Source organism: Candoia aspera, chromosome 4, assembly GCF_035149785.1.
Source record: "Candoia aspera isolate rCanAsp1 chromosome 4, rCanAsp1.hap2, whole genome shotgun sequence".
NCBI classification, from domain to species: Eukaryota; Metazoa; Chordata; class Lepidosauria; order Squamata; family Boidae; genus Candoia; species Candoia aspera.
Window position 1 is genome coordinate 5990060 of NC_086156.1, and position 22060 is coordinate 6012119.

General features: G+C 40.7%; 1 protein-coding gene across 1 annotated transcript in view; it reads left to right on the forward strand.

Moving 5' to 3' along the window:
• The window catches only part of LOC134496139 (sodium channel protein type 5 subunit alpha-like), a 90573-nt gene that overhangs the window by 30580 nt on the left and 37933 nt on the right, over nucleotides 1-22060 (forward strand). Inside the window, exons 5-6 of the mRNA XM_063301895.1 lie at nucleotides 1696-1787; nucleotides 17430-17660. Of these exons, the coding sequence (XP_063157965.1) occupies nucleotides 1696-1787; nucleotides 17430-17660 (323 nt within the window). The remainder of the gene's footprint in view (nucleotides 1-1695; nucleotides 1788-17429; nucleotides 17661-22060) is intronic.

Genomic DNA, 22060 nt, shown 5'->3' on the forward strand with positions numbered 1-22060 from the left:
CCCAAGAATGCCAACAATATTGGGGTAAAGGTCTGACTTGGTATAAACTGGCTTCCTGTATTCCTTTTTAACTTCAAAAATGTTGGATTCTTTCCTAGGTATCTTCAAAAAATAATAAATAATTTGGAGGAAATTCAGTTATATTATAATGTTGGAAAGTGCATTACAGTATAAAAAAAAATCATGAATGTTTTCCCACTTCCTAGGAGCTATAAGTTTCTAAACTCATATAATATTTTGACTTGTTTGCCCCCTACCTCTTCAATTGCTTAATATTTAAAATATGTGAATTATGGGTTTATCAAATTATGACTAGTTTGTAGATGTTTAGAGTCTCTTTAACATCATATGACCCTAGACATATTATCTGTATTATAGGAGAATTCTGAAGCAGTGTATAATTATTCACCAATCTGTGATCTCAGGCAGATTGAGAATGAGAGCTGGGAAAAATTTATTCCTTTTTGTTGTGAAGGAAGGTTCCCATTTACAGTAAGATTTGGTTGACCTACAAATCCTATCCAGTCACTTTGCCTCATTTCTATTGCAAGGCCAAGACTTGAGTGATGGTTTTTGTGTCTTTGCACACATGAGTAGTTTTCACTTGTGTTACCCTGGGGTTTTCTGCATATCTAATGTTCTTCAACAGGAAGATCAATAATGTTAGGTAAGAAAGAGAAATCACCTAGCACTACTGATCTTCCTCATGTGTATCTGCAAGAAAATTTTGGGAGTATTTCACGGTGACCTGTTGAACTATGCCTTTGAATAGGAGACCACTCTGAAAATCCTGTGCAATTGCCTTGAGCTTCATCATGGAAGGAAATGGAATATAGGAATGCAATAAATGAATCTATTTTAAATAGGTAATAGACAGAGTAGATGGGACGCGGTGGCGCTGCGGGTTAAACCGCTGAGCTGTCGATCGGAAGGTCGGCGGTTCGAAACCGCACGGCGGGGTGAGCTCCCGTTGCTCGTCCCAGCTCCTGCTCACCTAGCAGTTCGAAAACATGCAAATGTGAGTAGATCAATAGGTACCGCTTCGGCGGGAAGGTAACGGCGTTCCGAGTCGTCATGCTGGCCACATGACCCGGAAGTGTCTATGACAACGCCGGCTCCAAGGCTTAGAAACGGAGATGAGCACCGCCCCCTAGAGTCGGATTCGACTGGACTTTACGTCAAGGGAAACCTTTACCTTTTTTAATAGACAGAGTGCTTTGCATGAGCTAGCCAAGGACCCAAAACATAGACCAGAAATGCCCATAATGCAGAGAAATTTTAGCAGCAGACATGCAGGAAATCAGTGCTGGCAACATTTGCCAAGGTAGAAGAGCCCTTTATCCAATTCTAAATGAGCCAAACCCATTTTAAGACAGTCCCTAGCTGTGTGTGCCTTGCTGAGTGTTTCCAAATAACTCTGGTTTAATTCAACAGGTTTGTAAGAAAGTTGACCAGACTAGGTAAAAATTTCCACACTTTGGAATGTTAGGATACTGAGAGCTTTAAAAAAACTGTTTCATACATACCAGGTAAGAAGCCCTGATCATTACATATCTGCTCTCAGCCTCAAGTGACTATTTTTTTTCCCTGTCCTCCCCATCCCTTCTTTCTCTTCTTTTCTTTCTTTTGCTATCATTATTTTGCTGACATTCTTGTCATGGTCTTCTTCTTGTCTGAAACTTTCCTTGTTTACAGATACATAACTGACTTTGTGGACCTGGGCAATGTCTCAGCCTTACGAACATTCAGAGTTCTTCGGGCGCTGAAAACAATCTCAGTCATTTCAGGTGAAAAAAACAAAATGGGGTTAAACACTTGGGCTGCACTCACTAAAGCTTATCTGCCATTCCCCATAGCAAAATGGCTGTTGGTAGAACATGGCTTTAACATTGATCAACACTTGATTTGGGAATGGATGAGTGAAGGGAATGGGAACCTGTCAATAGAATGCTTTTTCATATGGCATTCATCCACTCCCCAGACTTTTTTTGTCATGAGCATCAAGCATTCTTCATGGATCTAAAATTTCTGAGTGGAAACACTTTTTTTGTGTGTGCCTTCAGGTCAGTCTTGACTCATGGTGGCTCTAGACAAGTCCATGCAGTTTTCTAGGCAACATTTTCAGAAGTGGTTTGCCGTTGCCTTCTTCTTAGGGCTGAGAGAGAAGGACTGACCCAACACCACCCAGATGGCTTTCATTGACTAAGGCAGGACTAGAACTCAGAATCTCCCAGCTTCTAGTCTAGTATCTTCCCCATTGCACTACACTGGCTTTTGGGCTGACAGGAAGGGTCAGGTCCAGAGTCCCCCAGGGAGTTCTGTGAGTGAGGAGAAATTAGAACCTGGGTCTCCTCCTAGTCCAGTACCTTCCCCACTTCATCACACTAGGAGTGACTGGTCCAAAGTCACTCAGTTGACTTCCGTCTCTGAGGCATGACTTAAACTCAGATCTTCATGCTCCTAGTCCAGCATCTTAACCACTAGCCCAAACTGGCTCCCAAAAATACAAAATGCCACTTGCAAAGTTCCCCCATCCCCATTTTAATACCGTTTAAGAGTCAGTCCAGTATTTCAAACCTTGCAGTTGTTAGAAAAATAGAATAAAAACACTAAACTAGGCAATTTGTTTTAAAAAAAACTTCTCCATGAGAATGATTTGGAGATAAACTGTAAAAATAGGACACCCCCACTGAAAAAAGTAAGATCATTCAGTAAAATTAACTTGCAGGCTAAATGCTATTTATAGCTGAAAAAACAACAACTCTAAATAGTTTGAGAGACGAATCTAGTCTTGTTTCCCCACTTTGATGACTTCCAGATGTGTGGGACTGCAACTTTCATCATCACTTGAGAAGATGGGAATTGAAGTCCAACATAGTTGGAGGGCTGGATGAATCCTTCCTCAATACCATTCAGCCTGGCAACTTAGATGCCAATCAGAACCTGGGCACAATCCACTAGTGCTTTTTTCCTCAGAAGTCCCATTGAGACAAATATAACAATAGTGTGGTCTTCTTATGAAACTTCTTTTAATTTTCAATGGTGCTAGCTCCTGCCCTTTGACATCCTCTCACATTGCCTTATTTTAGTAAAAAATGAAGGCAATCCCTCTTTTCCTTGTCCCTTCTTATGACACTTAGTTATGGATGCTTTCATCTTTCTCTCTCCCCCTTTCCCCCTTCCCCCCTTTAAATTGGCAGTGGAGTGTTCTCTAAAAGTGGATCGATGGGGAGAAATAAATATGCCTGTGGCGTATCTATGGACAGGTCTCCTTCAGCCTTAGTGTTTAACATCTTTGACCTGCATGGCAAGGTAGAGAAAATGGCAAAACAACCAACCCCGTGCATGACAGATTCTGTGTAGATGATTATCCTGAACAGATGTTGGCAATTATAGGTCAAAAATAGTCTAAAGAGACTGCTTATTTAATTTTTTATTATTTTATTTTAGAAAGAGAGAGGACTGAGAGACAAGGGGTGGCAGAATCAACATCCATTTAGGAGCTGGGGGAAAAATTCACCCCGTTAGGTGGCAAATATTCACACTGCAGCATTCTCCACTGAAACTAAAGCAATGACACTTGTTATTGGGCACCTGTGGAACATTTAAGGGATGAATACCATGGTTACTACAACTTTATTTTCCGGAAGGCAAATGGCTACTCTTGGTGTATGGCTACTCTTGAAAATCCATGGGAGGAAAATGCAATTGATTTTAATGGATCTGGATTTCCTTCTTATCCACTCTGATCCTGAACAGAAGTGTACAAAAGCTAACTGCAAGTTGTAGACAATGAAATACTTTTGGCTTTCCTCAAACGTCTTAGCCTAAACATGTAGCAGAAGAAGGTAGTTCAGCTGTCAGACTGTACAACAGACTGTGTACCTACCTGTTTATATATAGAAAGGTAAAGACTTCAAGTGATGATCAGGTCCTGGCAACTACATGACCTGGCCATGTAGACTTCTTAGCAACAATAATAGTGATTTGCTGTTGCCTTCTGGGATGTTTTTTTCAAATTCCCAATCTAGGCTACAGCCCTGGGATTTCCTGCTGGTCTTTCATCAAAGTACTAAATGGGTCCAGCCCTGCTTAGTCTTTTTCAAGAGCAGTCAAAGTAGGATAAATGCTACCACACTTTTCTAGTACCAGTGAGCTTATCACGCAGTGCTCATTTCCTCGATGAGATCAGAATCTGTTTGTAGATTTTTTTAAACTGGGTGAACTCTTTCCAAGGACTGTGCCCTCCGGCTGTTTGCTGTATGACAGTCTATCTTAGCAGCTCAGATTTTTTACTTTGAGGAGAGATCACCAAATTCATGTGGGAATTCACTCTCAAGGGAAATCTAACAGTGACTTAGGGCTTTGTGAAACATGGGGGCTGACCTACTCACACATACCAGATGTACTGTATTTCAGTGTTGCTAATCATAATGTAGCTTGTTGGCTTTCCCCAAATATATCCTCAGAGGTTGAAACCCTGGACTTTCACTTCACATTTCATTTGAGGTGACATTTTAGGGATGTTCCTCAACCAAAGCACTGTTAGATTTCCATTAACTGGATGGGGAATCCAGTGTGTGAAGTTCTTGTGGTGGATTTTGGTGCTGCCGCTGATTCCCAGAAAGGAGGGAGTGCATTCCAGGCAGATCAGAGGATTCACAGTCCAGATACTATTGCTGAGAAAGTTGAGAGGTTCAAGGTAGCTCAGCCCTAGAGTCTCCCAGGTTATTTACCTTTAGGTTAGAGTAGCTTTAGTCTGGCAAGATTCTGTCTATATGGTGAAAGCAATAAAGAACTGGAGTTTGGAATACACCGACTCAACAGTTTTTGGGCTGGCCTTGACAGTTCTCTTCATTTTGGATTTGTGAAAGAAGGCTGTGCTCTCTAACCTGGAGTCTGTAAGGTTGTTAGCACTGACTAGTCATGGCATTTCCACGTGAAGTGTTTGCATAATTTCCAATTCTATTCCACAACATTTTATATCTTTGGCTGCTAAGCTGTCTTCTAACTCAGTGGTGGGCTAGTGGCAAGACCTGTATACACATTGGATCTGTGTGTTGCAAAATCAGAATCTTCCTGTTGGCTAACAAAAACTTGACAACTCCACAGCACTGGCAGAAGTTCTACTGCCAAACTATAGTTACAAAAATGTATTGTGAAATAGGGAAAAATTTAAATTAAGCATCTTCAAGGATATCTCTCCCCCATGAATCTTTCTATTGGAATTATGTACCTGTTAATTCCTCCTATACAAAATATTTATTTATTTCTTAGAGTTATATCCCACCTTTCCTATAGGAGCTCAAGGCAATGTATATACCCCTTCCAGATTTCCCCACAACCACCACCCTGTCAGATGGATGGGGATGAGACAGAGTGACTGGCCTGCTTGATCTATTATCTGTTCTCTAGCCTGTTTGTGACCATGTCTTTGCTGACAGCCCAGTTTGCTGTTGCCTGTACGTCTCAGGCTGGGAAAGCATGGCAACCCACTGCAAAGCTATGCTCTGGGTGCGACATGGGCTTTCAACTGGCTTAAGGCAGATGGTTCCCTTCAAATGAAGCTGAAACACCCACAAAATCCTGAAGGAGAATAAACACTTCACAATCCTGACAGAACTTCCAAGTAATTATGCATCCCTCAAGTTTTCCTTCTGTAATCCCCCTCTTTTGTGGAATATCCCAGGATAAAATAATAAAATAGGTTTGGGTTGTATTAGAATGCATATCTCTACATCAACTGGATTATCTCCATGGGATAAAATAGGACAGAATTCTAACTAAATTTTTATATACAATGATAAATTTAATGATATAAATAGTGTATCTGTCACTGTTAATTGAATATGAAGGTCTGTTAGTGGTGTGGGTGGTATATTCAACCCCTTACCTTTTATTCCAGAGATATCTCTAAGGTACATCATTAATTTTGATAAAAAACTATTTTATTTTTCTTCCCTATATCTAGAATTAGTTAGGTGGGTGTTATGGTTAATGAGAGCTTTGAAAATCAATATTTTTTTATCTAAAAGGAGAATTTGTTGGTTGCTGTTATTTTGGCACAAAGCTCAGTTAATCCCTGTTGGTCATAATATCCTATTCCCACATCACAGTTAACTGGGTCAATGGAGGGTTAGTATATTTTGGGAACATCAAAAAGGGATCAGTTGACCTAGTCAGATAGCCCACAAAGGATTAGATTTATCCCCAGAGTTAAATTAACTCCCCCAGACCAAAATTCGGCCCATGTTATACAAACCCCTTCTTGCAGAATTAACTATTCCAAAGACTGTGACTAATTTCTACAGAGGCCCAGCAAAAGTGACAGTTCTTTATACAGTCTTTCTTTATAGTTATTTCTGTTTCTCTGATCCTTTTGCCCACAGTTGAAATGGTAGAAAAGGGGCAAAAATAGGTAGGAAGTAGCTGTAGTCCCCTCAGCCTGTCCACAGTGACACTGACCTGATTGTGCCACCATGGATTTTAGTATTAGACTTGTTCTGAAGTCACTTGGCACCTAAATCTAATTAAATAAAAGAATAATTTTTCCATATCAAGGAAAAAATGAGGGGCGGGGGAGTAAAATCCAACCAGACTCCTTCAAGGCAGCTGGGGGGATATAAAAGATGCGATTTAGTGAGAATATATGCTGCTGGGTATGGAGTTGACTGGGCGAGCTGATGAGACCAGAATATGTGTTCATCAAAACAGTGGGAGAGCCAGCACGCACATGCGCGCGCACCCACCCACCCAGGGACACACACATTAAAATTCTCACAGTATGCTCAGCCAGATCATTTGAAGACCTAACCATTGCATTCAAGCAACATCCTGAGTTGGCTTAATTTTAACTTTGGCTTATTCTTCTGTGGCTTAGTGCATTGTACCTATCCAAGCCATTTGGTTAATTTATGGTTCAGTGGCTTGTGCGAACCAGAAAACGAGTTAATTCAGCAACCAAGTTAAGGTGCTTTCTGGTGCATCCAGCCAGAAAGAAGCTGTTTCCAGCACTTTCAAGAATGTGATCGTAGAGGATGGGATCATTCAAGCATTTTGTGCCAATACTTTCCCCTTTGAAATGTTTATTAGCTATTTTGTCACTGTTACTGCCTATTGATTTTATGTCAACCTTTTTGCTGTACAAAATGCTGGGCAATTTTTATTGCTTTCTCAGCCACAGGTAAGGCAGTCACTGGTATTTGTTTCCACCAATAGGAACATGAGATAGTCCATGGCAGATGTGGAAGCTGAATATTTACCATTAAGGACCAGTGAATATCCCACTAGGCTGATTTGGCTCTTTGGAGGAATAATAACCGACTCTTTGCAGTATTTACTATTGCAGGATTGTGTGTGAAAGCCATTCTAATCTGCTTGAAATCCTTCCTGCCCCAAATACCACTTTGGCTGATAGCTGGTAGCAACTTTTTTTTTTTTTTTTACAGTTTAGTCACTTGTCTATGATACACAGGTGTATAATTCATTATTAGGAATGGTGGTTCACCCAAAGAGAATTCAAAGCTCATTTGGGGGTTCCTGGTGGGATATAAATCTAACAAACAAACAAACATTTATGGAATGTCAAGGCAGAGGTAAACTCCAAGAGTTTTGAAAGAGAAGTGTAACAATTCCCTAGCTACCAAAGTAGAGTCTGTCTAACAATAGGTCTCTCAGGACTTTTGAGGAAGAGCCAAATGTGCGTGTTTTATAAGACCAACAAATCCTCATCTAATATAAGCTTCTGGAGCAAATGTTCATCCTCCAAATGGGTTGGGCTACCAACATTCCCATCTGGCTTGGAATTCTGGGAGTTTAATCCAACATATCTGGAGGACACCAGGCTGAGGAAGGCCAAATGTAGGAGGCTGGATTGTGGAATGAAAAGAAAAAAATAGACAGTTATATCCTTTTGCCAAGATTGAATGAACCAGCACCAAAGCATTCCTCTGGTACCCAAGAATAGCTGCATGCTTTTTGGAATGTTATCTTTGCCATGTACATGCTCATCTGACTCAGAAGGGCACTTTTTAGAAAAGGAAAAGGGGAAAAAAAGGTTCGTATGAAAGAAGAAACCAGATGAGGTGCTAATGACAAATCTATCTGTCCAAGATACAGGAAGGAAAATATTTTATGTCCCTTGTTGTGGATTGCCAACATCTGCATGGATGCTTCAAAGACCAATAACATGAATAATGCAGTTAGTTCTCATAGGAGAACCAGGGTAGTACTCAGGGATGCTCCTGGATTTCCAAAGTTTGGTGTTGCTTGCTATTTTAATGCTTTTTTTAATGGCTTCTTATTTGCAGTGGGATACCTGATTGGGGCACAAACTAACTGATAGCTATCTTGCAGTTGGTAAACACTGAAACAAACAGAAACAGTGCATGGCCACACAAACTGCATTTCTTTCAATGGGGCTTGGGCAGGAGAACTGGAAGGACTGTGTCCTGTGGGATTCGCTTCTAATGGTATTCCAGTGTGTTTGATTCTGCTATCGGTAACAGCTGTAGAAATTGTTTATTGTTTAAATGAGACACAACTCAAATGAGGAAAGTGACAACCTTTTATTGGTCAGTAAAACTGATCATTCTAAAGGTCTCTCCTTGCTTACTTTGAGTTTTAATTGCAGGAATTCTACTTATTTACTGTTCTTGACTAGTGGGATTGGACTAAAGTTCTTGATGGAATAGAACTCTTCTGTTAGCATCTGTGTAGACAGTAGGGCTGTGCAACTTCAGATTCCACCAAGTTGTACTCAACTCATGCACCACAGATTGCAGTCTGCCAAAATTTGGTAAAACCTCTTGTTTCTGCTGTTCACTTGGGGTCCAAAGAAAGATTGATTAAATAATTAGTGGATGTTTCTTTGTTGAATATGTAGCAGTTCTCTTTGCAATGGATATTCCTGTTTCTCTATACAGTACATAGAGAGAGAATGAGAATGAGGGGGAGATAGAGAATGAAAGAGGAAGGGAAGAAGGAATAAGAGAGAGAGAGGGATGGAGAGAGAATGAGAGATAGGGAGAGAATGAGAAAGGGAGGGTGAAAGAAAGGGGCAGGAAGTGAGAGAAAGAGTGAGGGAAGGAGAGATAGTCATGGAGAGTTAATGGTACAACCATAAAAGAAAGAAACCAGCTACTTGAACTATGGAGGACAATCACATGTAGCCCTTGACCAAAATCAAAATGCCCCTTCTGTTCATTCCTTGGCATCCTTTTACTTGGGCAAGAACAAAGGGTGACAGAGAGTGAGTGGTGGCCACTCCGGGTTTGGGTATTTGTTCTGCCCATTCTCATTTCAGCCTTGCCCATCACTGGCATATGACTCCCAAGATTAGCCTTGCAAGAATATGAAAGAACAAGGATGTCTAGAAAGATGTTGGCACTTACTTTATTGGAAGTCTTCCCTAGAGACTAGATTGCCACCTTTATAATGCATGAATGGTGACCCATTTCCCATGGATAATTAGATATCAGTCATTCCCAAAACAGTGCCTGCCAGTCCTAAACATAAAATCATCGTAATGATTTTTAAAAAGGGCTGAAATATTTGCAATGTGGTGTGATATGGCAACCCTTTAAGATATTCCCATTACTCTTGCTTCCCTGCGTCAAGCAGAGAGTCCTACAAATTGATAAACAAGTCTCCCTCCAAATATTGATGCCCAAACCAGATTCAGGTAAGTTATATTTTGCCTAGATGGCAACAGAAAAAAAAAATCCCTTTCATACTATCACATATTCCTGATGGTACTCAGGAGTACTTCCCCTACTGCTTCTTGGGCACATGAATTACATTCATGCAAGCATCCTCATGACTGGTTTGGCTCTGAACATGCGAAATGTCAAGAACTGAGCAAAGCAGAATCCAAGGCTGGTGAACTTTGAAAATTACCTGCTGTGCAGGCCTGAACTGTAGTTTCCACCTGCCTTGTTACACACGCACACATACTGGCCAGCCTGGGTCCTTTCCTTCCATGTTATCAATGTTCCCATCTAGCTCTTAGGAAGTGTGAAACTGCCTCCTATTCAATGAAACCCTTGGCATATTTAGACCACAATTGTCTACTCTGATCAGCAATTCCTTCCAGGGTCTCCACTGTATGTCTTTCCCATCCCTTGCTGCCAATTCCTAGGGCCGATGTTCCCTTTTGGCTGAGTGAGGCAATTGCCTCAGATGCCGAATACTGAGTGACAGGTTCCTGGACATACTTCCTAATCCCTCTGGCTATTCCCTTCTATTACAAGTTCATGCTATATGTGCCTCACAACCTGCCCTGCACCCCCGAAACTAGTCTGCAATGCACAGGTGTGCAGAAGGACTCTTGTCTCTTCACATGCACTGATGTAAAATCAGCTGCTAGTCCAAAATGCTTCTATACATGGATTTGGAAGATGCCATCAGGCAACAAAATATCTTGGGATGCTCCTTGCTGAACCTTTTATTGGAAAGTATACAGAACATTTAACCTTCTATGTGCAAAGCGTGGTCCAGTTGCTAAACAACAGCCCCTTCTTACAAATACATTCTCTTGTGAAGCTTAGCTTTAGTTATCAGCAGATTATGAATCATTTATATATCTGACATCAGCAAGGTATTCTTAATCAATTTGTGTTACTTTTCTCAGTGTAAGGCAGTCTTCCTCAACTTCATGCTCTCCAGAAGTACATAATTCCCAGCTATCACATCCATGATGGTTGAGAATAATACTTGATTTAATAAAATTTGGATATGATATCTTGACATAGGTGGTAATATATTAAATCTGCACTCCCTCTCTCCTTAGACTGCAGACCCTAATGCATCTGAAAAGTTCTTTAGTTTCAGTGATTGTTTATGGTTGAGTTGTTGTTTGAAGCCCTTTTGGAATACAGTTTTATACAACATTTGGATAGTTCAAACTGTGCCAAATATCTGCCTGTTAATATTTGTGAGGGTTTAAAATATTCCATAGAGACAGTTTTCTTGTTATCTTTCTTATATTCCAACTTCTCTGCTCTCTATGAGAATCCATCTGCTCAAATGCCATTTCTACCCCAGGACTATCCTCAACTGGTAGCCAGCCAGGGATCTTGTTGTAAAAGAGAGATCATCACAGTCCTAAATGGTCAGTTAGATTCTGGTTATACAACAAGATCAGAAAGTCATTCAAAGCACTGTCCTCATTCTGTCATTGAGCAAGGCAGAAAGACAGCTTCACTTTGAACATCACAGTTTCTTGAAAATTCACAGAAAGGGACTCCCAGTTTGCTACCAGCAAGGGCGCAATGAAAACGGGTGTGGCATTTTATTTCAGATTGATTAAAAAGTAATTTTAAAAATCTGTAACACTGCATAGGTTCTAAAGAACATGTCAGAAATGCTGCGTACGTTCAAAAGGAGAACAACTCCATTGGCCAAAAATGTCTCTCCCATCAATGAGAAAGATCAACTCTGCTTTGTTTGTATGTGTGTTTGTTTATGCCTTCTTTAATATCCTGCCCTGTCCTAAGACTCTGGGCTGTTTACAGCATAAACAATACAGTGCCATTAAATCAATAAAGCCATACTTAAAATGCATACATAAACACAAATAATAAAATCAGATCCTGGCCAAATAACAACCAGCATCACCACTAACCTCCAAAAACCTACCTGAACAAAATTGCATTTATTACCTTGCAAGACAAGAGCAAGGGGTCCATGTGCTTGTCTGAGGGCAGGTTCTTCCAGAGCTTCAGGTCCACACATAAAAGGTCTGCCTTGGGACCATGTCATCCTTACTTCTCAAGGGGTTGGGACTATAGGCAACCCCTATCCTGATGACTGCACAGGTTAAGCAGGATCCATCTGGAAGAGAAGGTCCCTGAGATATCCCAGAGCTAGGCTGTATAGGGCTTCATAGATTAAAACCAACACTTTGAATTGGGCCTTGAAGTCCCCCACCACCACATTCAAATATATATTGGCAGTTGACTTTCAAAGTATGTTAACTACTTGGAGGTATAACACACATTGAGCCCTATTATCTCCTATTCTTCTTCACCCAAGACACAAGCAACATCCCCTAGCAGTTGGGTAGGATGTGATCAGGATGACCAGGTTTGTTTTATTTTTGGCTTTGCTGGCCCTACTCTCGTTCTTTTAACAGCATCCCAATGCATTGAAAAGAAAATCTGAAATTTCTCCAAATACAGGTAGTCCTCATTTAGTGACCGCAGTTGGGACTGGCAACTCAGTTGTTAAGCAAAGTGGTCACTAAGTGAAAAATCATTGCACTGCGACTGTGCTTATGGTTTTACTTCAGCTTTCCTTTGCTTTACAGTGTCAGAAGGATACAACCCCACACAGCCGGGTGAGCAAAGCAGTGGGGAAGGTTTCTGGAACTTGACTCACAAGGAAGATGTCATGAGTAAGGATGGTGAGCAGGGGGCTCCCATCCAGGCTGTAAAGCGCATGCGTAGCACTGAGGAATTAGGTAGCCATTCCAAGAGACACAGATCGGGCCCGCCTTAGCCTTGGGGTTTATATGTCTGGGTTTTTCTCACGCTTCTTCAGTTTGTTAGGATTCCTGTTATGTACAAGCAATAAAACACTAGAGACCTGTTCCTTGTCTCAGCGTGGTTCCTGGCTGTTAGGACAGAAGCTGGGGAAAAGGGCAAATCTTATAGCCCTCTTTCCCCACTCCCCCATCCTTTGGAATACTCACCCTGGAGATGGAATAATTAGGAAGAAGATAATTGATGTTTGTATTTACATTCATTGGAGAGGAAGGGATTACAAGAGAGTAAGCAGGGATACAGTGAGGAATACACATAGGAATGTGCTAGCACCAGCTGTTTGCCCAGTGTGCTTGCTGTGAGCCACTTAGGATGCAAACGAAAGCATGTTTTAATGTGAAACTGATTAGGGTCTTATCAATTTCAGGCAGCAGCTGCAACTTTCTAATCAACTAATTTAGGTCACAGAGCTGAGCTTGTTAACTTGGGGTTAATACTTTTTAGGGAAGCTCTGGGCTGTGGAGAAAAGCAGCTCAGAAAGAGATAGTTTATGCAATCTTTCTGCTCTACAAGTGGGGGGAGAAAAAAACGGGTCGGGCACAGGACAACGCATGCTAACTGACTGTAATGGTGAACACGTGACTGACAGAGACGCTTCGACGGTCGTGAGATGTTGGTTGCGAAGTTACTTTTTCATCACTGTCATAACTGCAAACGATTGCTGTCTGAAGCAGTCACTAAACGAGGACTACCTGTAGTGTCTATGATAGGGAAATCTTCACAAGTCTAGGTTTCTCCATACAGGTAGGGCTAATGAAATAGTTTGGTAGATGCCATGCATGATCAAGCTAAGGTTCAGTACTTTTAAACAACACTCATTTTGAGATCCAAGTACAGAATTTACTTTTCAGTTGAAAACAGTGGGATCTAAAAGAGCTTAATTCTGGTGGATTCTGCCCATAGTGGTTTCTTAAGAGGGACAAGATGACTTCTTTTTAATGAGAAATTTGCATTTCCTGCTATTTTAAAAAGTGGGTATATAAGAGAGACAGACTGTTTTGATACACAAGATGATCCTGTATTATTATAAGACATGGAACACAAATGCACTATAATCAAACATTATTTTATTTATTTATTTGTTTGTTTATTTGATTTCTATAGCCGCCCATCTCAGCGAGTGACTCTGGGCGGCTTACAACAATAAATTATTATCCATATTTCATCCACAAGTGATTTTTTTGTGGAGAATTTTTTTTTGGGGGGGGGATAAAATAATAAGTGATGTTAGTTTATTGCCATCAGTGCAGTCTTTAGGAAACTGCCTCTAAAATTTGCTTTGTACCACTGCTTTCTGCAAAATGTGCTCCCTATGGGAACAAAACATATGCCTCCATGTGTTGTGACTTGGACAGTTCCTCTCCCTTTTGCAGCCAGTTTGGCCTCGGAAGCCAGTTCAGACCTATGGAGCCTTAGCTGAACACCATACAAGGATTGCATTTGTCTGTCTATACTGTATATGGGAGCGTGGAACGAATATCAAAATATTCTGATGCTTGAGAAGATTAAGCATGAAGGAAAAACATGTGGGGATTGTCTAGCTATAAAAACCACCATAACTTAAAAATTAGCAATATTGCACTATATCTTTCAAAAATCTAACAGTTTGGGGTAGTTCTTGTGGGGTTTTAGAAAAAATATCTACTTACTAAGCCTCTACACTGATTTTTTTAAGGTCGCTTTTGTAATGATGGGATGGTTCTTTTAATCCTTAAATGCTTAAAAGCTGCTTTACTCGCTGTATTCAGGGTAGCAATGACTGTTTGCAAATGCTAGTAACAGATTTGGCTTATGACTCCACTGATAAAAGTAATGTAAGAGCTGACAAAATGCATCTAGTAAGTTCCTTTTAAAAAAAATGAATGGGTCACAGTTTTAAGTTTACCAGCCTTTGTTTTTTCTGACACTCATATCTAGCCAGCCCTTCCAAGAAAGGAAGGAAGGAAATAAAATATTTATAAACTCCAATGAGCAAAGGTCAGCTGCATTTTTCTCCAAGTTTCAGCTTACAACAACCTTATTGTAGGTAGATTAGGTTGATCAAAGGCCACCTCATGAGATCTGAACCTGGGTCTCTTCTTCCCTATTCTCTACAACGTTAGTTCTGCAGAGAATATAGGCTAGTGGTGGAAGGCTAAGCAAAATGGCAGGGTAGGGGTAGAGACACAAAATGTAACTATCAAACTTTTATATGATTTGCATTAAGAAATTCTGTTCCTGATTTGTAAAGTTTTGGGGTTCAGCTGAGACAAAGCTCAGTCTAGTAATCTGTAGTTCAGTAGTTTAGCAGGCTGGCAACAAACTGCATACTGGTGCACTTCTGTTTCTGCTCGCATCAGTTTCATTAGAGCTATCTTAGCACACATGATTTTTCAGATTCTCTATTCCGGGCTTAGATACAGGACTGTGATCTTGAAAGGGGCAATCCAGCATCTTGAAAGGGGCAATCCTTCTATCCTGCTACTTTCACTATCCTCCAAGACTGGAATTTTCAGACATTAGAAGCTCTGATAATTAGAACCTGGACAAGTGGTGCAGTGAAAGTTAAACAAAGGATGAGCTGGGTGCAGCTTAGGCTCCCTGAGGTCCTAAGGCTTTCTAGCCTATAGGAAATTTAGATCAGTAGTACTTGGACTGAATTTTAAACAAACAAAACAAAGACGGGCCAGAAAGCAGGCAGAGACATGCCAAGTTATCTTCCTCTACTTCCGTCTTGGCAACGTTCAAAATAAATAAAAGAATGGCACCAATTTTATACATATCTACCCGATTATCATAAATATAATCTGCCTCTTTATTTTTATTTTGAGCACATGGGTAAAAGGAGGATATTTCTTCTTTTGCCCTGTCTCACCAAGTTCACTGTCTTTGGGGACAGGTTCACATACAGGTTGGTCTTTTCACTTGCTGGACTTGGCAATCTTGAGTCTACATGCCCAAAAGGTTGCATAGAGATATAGGAAGGGACTACAAAGGCTGGGGAACAAAATCCAGCCCATGTTTAACCAACTGCAACAGGGGAAGCCCCAGTCTGGACATTAGAACTTTAGAAATTGTATCCAAAAAAATTCTCGCTTAATGAGTGCTCTAGCAGCTCTGTTCTCATGCTGTTCAATTAAAATTCATTAGAAAACTGATCTGGCAGCTTTTTACAGTGACCTTAATGCTATGATCTTCCGCAAAAAAAAAATCCCTTAAGGCAGGGCTCAGTTTTTTCAGTAATTAGGAAGACACATTTAGCTTTTTTTCTTTTTCTTTTAGTGATTGTGGGCATTGTAGTGACTAAACATTGTAGTGACAGGTTTTCATGGATTTTCCCACTTTTTTATATGTGTATTTTGGGAGATTGAATTTTTTCCTTTACTTTTAAGTATGTTAAGCCTATCTGGTTTTCTGAGAAATCAGCAGCCTAAAATACACAAAGTATTCTACTTGGGGAAAAAGGGGAGAACTCACATGCAAGGCTTATACCTTAAATGCAGAAAAATCTAGCTTTCAATCCACAGTAGTTTTTCATAAGCTAGTGCTCTCCAGATGTCTATCATTCCCAGATCACCATGGGTCAATGTTTGTTGAGGACCAAGTTCTGAAAGGCTGATTTACAGTATTACTAGCTGAAAAGGAACTTACAGAGCCAGGAATGGCTAATACTCTGGATTGCTAATACTGTACAAGCAACTTTGGATTGCTAATACTGTACAAGCAACACCAGTGAAGTAGCTTCATATTTCTGTCATTGATCCCACTATATGCTCCACAATAAAATAACACCCCCCCCAGAACTGCCAGTTTGAACCCTGCTTTAAGGAATATAAGATTTGTGTATGGCGATGAAATATGAAAAACATAGCTAGACAAATCCACTCTGGTTTTGAGAATCCATTGCCGTTCTCCATCACATAGCCAAAATTTTATCAGCCCAGATCCAGTGCACTGTGGATCTTTTCCTAACAAGCAGTGTACAGAAGCATTATCTCATGGATCTTCAAAGGTTAACTATTTTTTTCCAGATTTTATCTCAAATACTGAATTCTGAAATGCTACAAATCCAGAATTGCAAATCTTAATATTTCTAAAATTTCATTCCTTATGGGAAAACAAGAATAGGAAAGAAATTCCAAAATGCCATTTTCTTACCATTTATCTTCTTTGAAATATGTCAGGAATACAAGACAAAGTTGATTGATAGATATAAATACTCACTAGGCCTGTGCAAATTGTAGTGGACTTGCCTTAACAAAGAGCTTCACCTAACAAGGCATGATACTCTACCTTGGTGTAGCAAAGTCCCTTGTAGAGCCAAGAGGTTCTGAAAAGCATCAAAGTAGGGCTGGCCTCTCTCAGTTAGTTCCTTCGCTTTAATGGAAGTGGTTTCTGCAGATGTGCAGAAACTACTTTTAACAAGCAGAGCCAGTTAGGAGATGCCCCTTTGAAGAACAAATAAGCAGTGCAAGTCAGTCATAAGCATATGATATTCCTCACCTACCCGAGAGATTTTCTGCCTGAGAAATGTCAGTACTATTTACTATTCCCATAATTCCAACATGTTTTGCCTAAGCCAGGCACTTGGAAAACCTCCCAGAATTTTATTAGGGTGACATTCATTGGGAATTCTTTCTTTTGCCCTTGTGCAGTCTCAGGAAAAAATGCAGCTGCTTTAAGGAATTGCAGACAGGTGCTACCTGCTTATCCCATGTGCTTTGAAGCATTGAAAGCCTTTGAATCTGAAACATTGCACAGCCATACTATCTATACCATACATTTGGAACCAGGAAATATTTGGGATGGGTATCTTACAGTTGCTTGAGTTTTAATTCCTGTACACAGCTTATATGCTGGCTGCTTTCATGGGCCAGCCTCTTAAACACTTAACTGTTGTCTCCTTAGGTTTGAAGACCATCGTTGGAGCCCTTATCCAGTCAGTTAAGAAACTTGCAGATGTGATGATCCTGACCGTTTTTTGCTTGAGTGTTTTTGCCCTCATAGGACTCCAGCTGTTTATGGGAAACCTCAGGCACAAGTGTGTCCGAGACTACATAGAATTCAACTCCACCAACGGCACCTTTGCTTCAGATCAGAAGGCCTGGCAAACCTTGGATGAATTTCTCAGCGATCCAGGTAACTTCATTTCTTTGCTGCTCTTTGTCAAGTTCAAGTTTACTTACCTACGTTGGCTGAAATGGATCGAGTCCATTTCAACCAAAAAAATGAATCCTGCTCATTTTTTGTGCAACTTAGCTGATCAGCCATTCGTTGGGAGCTAGAGAAAAGACTACTATGGCTGTATTCATAGAACAGTTACCTGATTATTGACTGAACCCATCTTCTGGGTTTGCACTATATACCAAACCAGACGGTTTGTGTCACAAAACAAAGTAAATCACAAACCCCCCCCAGCCAAAACTAATATTAATCAAGCTTAGCATGCATTGTGAAGGTATTTGCTAGGTGTTTGCCAGATGTGACTAAGGGTGTTATGTGAAGGTAGGTGGCCTGTTAGTAGCAATCAGACAGTGATGTTATTAGGATCACTGAAAGAGAAGTAATGGTCGCTGTAGTTATCAGAAGAATCTTCCTAGAATCAAGAACTGGAAGTGGTGATTTAAGCCATAAATTCCAATCCTTGTTCAGTGTATGAATCCAAATTAAAACACCCCTAGCAGATGCTAAACCTTGGTTTGAACATATCTACTGAAGGGGAAAATAACACTTCTATGGGTGATTGATTCAAACAGGTTAGTTTGTGTGCTGGAAGGTGTAGAATTATACATCAAATCAGTCCGAAATCTTTTGGAACTTTTGAGCCGAGTACCAGGAGAGGTAAACTTAAGGAAGGAACACAGGAAACAATTCTGAGAATCAATTGTCACTTCCATAGAAAGTACAAAAGAGACTTCGTCCTATTTCCTGGTGCTGGGACCAAACCCCTCCAAAGCTTGGTTCAGTCTCCAGTCATCAGCATTCCACCCTGTTCAGCTCAATGTTTTTAGCCAAACAACTCAAAGAGGCCCAAAGATGGATAAAAACAATGTGACTTCTGATTCCACCAAGGTTCAGCTTGCCATGGACAAACTGCTCTATGAAAATATGAACCTCGTGGCTAGATCCCAAATGCTGGTGTGTGTGTATTAATGTTCCCGATCTTAAAACTGGCATCTCTTCAGGCACCACAGGGCCCCCACATGGCTGGACTTCCATGAGATGATTTAGATGGTTGCATAAGCGTTGTCTCAGGTAGATTTTCATGCTGGGTCTAAGGCTTTCAGGCCTCAGAGGAAGGAGGTCAAATTGAACTTCTCTGAAGAGAACAATACTTGAAACAGGGTGCTTTTTGCTTGGAGGGATTTCTGAAGAAAGGTTAGGTAAAGGTAAAGGTTTCCCTTGACGTAAAGTCCAGTCGAGTCCGACTCTAGGGGGCGGTGCTCATCTCCGTTTCTAAGCCTTGGAGCCGGCGTTGTCCATAGGACACTTCCGGGTCATGTGGCCAGCATGACTCACGGAACGCCGTTACCTTCCCGCCGAAGCGGTACCAATTAATCTACTCACATTTGCATGTTTTCGAACTGCTTGGTTACCACATCTGAAAACGGAGATGGTACAGTCCTCGTGGGTACTTCCAGATCAAAGAATATATAAAAGACCAAAGGAAGTGGTTACAGAAAATGAGTAGGCCACAGTTTGGAAAGGGATGGGTATTGATTACTATTCCATCTGCTTCTGTTGCTATGGTAGATTTAAAATCTTACAGGTTAGATGGTTATCTGTAGTAATTCAGTTGTTTGGTACAGCCACTTTCCTGTCCTCTGGCCAGGATTCAGTTTGAAGAGACAAATAGAAGTTTCTTTATCCACAGCCACTTATCAACTATAGATCTTGAGAGTAGCAAGAAATGTGGAAGCAAGTTTCTTGATTGGGCCTAGAATTCTGGCCTTCTGTTCCAAAGACCTGGGAGAACTAGAACAAGGCAAGAAAAATAGAGGCAGAACTCCAGGGATGATTCATTTATTTTCAGTGTTGCTTTGCTCAGTTGAATAGTTGTACAATTGCTCACTTTCCCCCCCCCCCCAGTAATGTTTTGCTTGTCAGTTTTGCTTATTAGTAATTCCTAGCACTTGTATGAAGATCTACACCTTCTATAAATCAGTTCAGATGTTTTATTTTTCAGTAATCACTTTGTTGTACTTATTAAAATAGAAATCTTTTATTTGTTATTATTCTGGTGGTGGTTTTACACTAGCACTACATAGTGCAAAATACCTGGAACAGTCACCTAGGTTAAAGGGGGAAACTGGCCCCATTTGATTCAAAGTCTTGCCCCATCCAGATTCCAGGTAAATCTACCCTTTCAACAGCAGGTAGCAGCAGCTTAACTATCTTAAATCGCTTCACTACTTGGCCTGGATAAAACCCTTCTCCCTGGGGAAATAGCTACATGCAGTTACCTTGGAACTTCGTTTTAGGAGGTGGAGTTCCCAAGAAAGGATCAAACTCGTGTAGGTACTTGCAGCCAGGTCCTCTGCATCATACTATGTTCTGGAGAAGAAAAATTAAGGCAGTCTGGTGCAAAAGAGGGTAGGGCTTTTGTTCTTTTCATAGGTGTACAGAAGTGGGCAATTGCAAGGCAGATCTTGAAATCGGGTCATTTTGTACCATGATGTAATCTGGGTTCTGCAGGGCTTGTGCCAAAAATAATAGAGGAAAATATAGTCAGTTGCCTTGGCTGGGGTTAGATCACTTTCTGAAATATTCTGAAAAACAATAGAAATAAGAATATGGGGAAAAAAACATTTCTTTTAACAGGAGAGAAAAACTTTTGAGAAATTGCAAGGCAGATGTGATTCAGAAACCCAAGAGGACATCTTTTAGGAATCCAAGGTGCAAATGTACTTTTGCAGCTGTGATCTGCCTGGACTTTATTTCTTTTTTCCATGATTTATGTGTCTGCTTCTGTGTTATAGCTCACTCAGGAATGATTTAATTTAGAAAGGATAGGAGCAGATATACTTGAAATTAAAAGAAAATAAGCATTTCAAAGTTTGCATATCTGCTCCTTCAGGAACAATTGGTTTTACCATTCTTCCTGAAAAACAAGTTACTCCCTAGCTCATTTAGACCCTTCCTGACCACTAGTAAATCATGCAATCCCAGAATACCTTTGGATTTTTTTTTAATCAGTTCAGTCATGTCCGATTCTGCCTGGGAGGCTGCCTGGACAAGTCTGTGCAGTTCTCTTGGCAAGGTTTTTCAGAAGCGGTTTGCCATTGCCTCCTTCCTAGGGCCAAGAGAAAGTGACTGGCCCAAGATAACCCAGCTGGCTTTGTGCCTAAGGCAGGACTAGAACTCATGGCCTCCCAGTTTCTAGCCTGATGCCTTAACCACGACACCAAACTGGTTCTCATACCTTTGGATTAGTCCCAGTTTTATTAGGACAAGAAAACTAACAAAAATATCTAGTGCTCCCACAAAAAAAGCATGCTTGGACAGGCCTCTTGGGGGAAAGTGAAGAAATCAAATTACTACAGGAAACATTGTGGAAATTTGGTACCACAGGCTAAGGAAATGAGGTATCAGTGTGGGCAGTGGTGCAACAAGATAATTGTCAACCTTGGACTGAAATGTTCTTATAAAAGAGCCTCTTGAGATGACCATGGATTTCTAAGAAATAAGTACTCTTGTGTCATGGGAAAGAATGTTCTGTTTGCCCCAAGTAAAAATGATAAAATGAGCATTTTTAATGCTGCATATGGCCAACCACCTATCTCATGACTGTTCACTTCTGTGGCTCCCCTGATTATGCTCCCTGTTCATTTCTCCCAATCTCTGGACTTCAAAGCACTGGATGTCACCTCGAGATCCAAGTGAAGGCAGGCATGAATTTAAACCATGGAGGGATTCTCAGCCAAGCAATATCCTTAGCCAAGGGCATTGGGGGAGAGGGTAAAAAAAGTCAAATGGCAGCTGCAAAGATGGAGTGAGAACACTGCCACAATCACATGAAATGGGTGGCTATATAAATTGAATAAAGAAATAAATGAATAAATCTTTACTGTTTTTTTTAAACCTCTCATGCAGACACCCCTGTCTTTAGCAGTAGATAAGGTCCCTGGAGACCTGGGTTCATCCTTGACCATAGAGTATACTGGGTCATCTTGGCCCACAACCAACCTACTTCACAGGTTGGGGGCACAAAATGAGGAGACTCTTCCTGATGTATGCCACCTTGTGAATAAATTGTTCTTTGATTAGTCACACAGCACGACAAAATTCAATAGCTGCATCTTTCTTGCAGTGTCAGGAGGCATGTGTTTTGTTGAGCATTTTCCAACTGTGCAGTGACTTAAAAGGTAACTAGTCTCAGCACATGGATCTGTAATGGATGGGTGGGACCAAGAATTGGATGATGCTACATCCTTAGATGGGTTGCAGAAGTCCTGTTCTGTATGTGGTGCTGTTACGCATTTTAAAAAAGCCAAATATGAATGGCAGCACTTGGAAATCCATCATTTTGTAAGTATTAT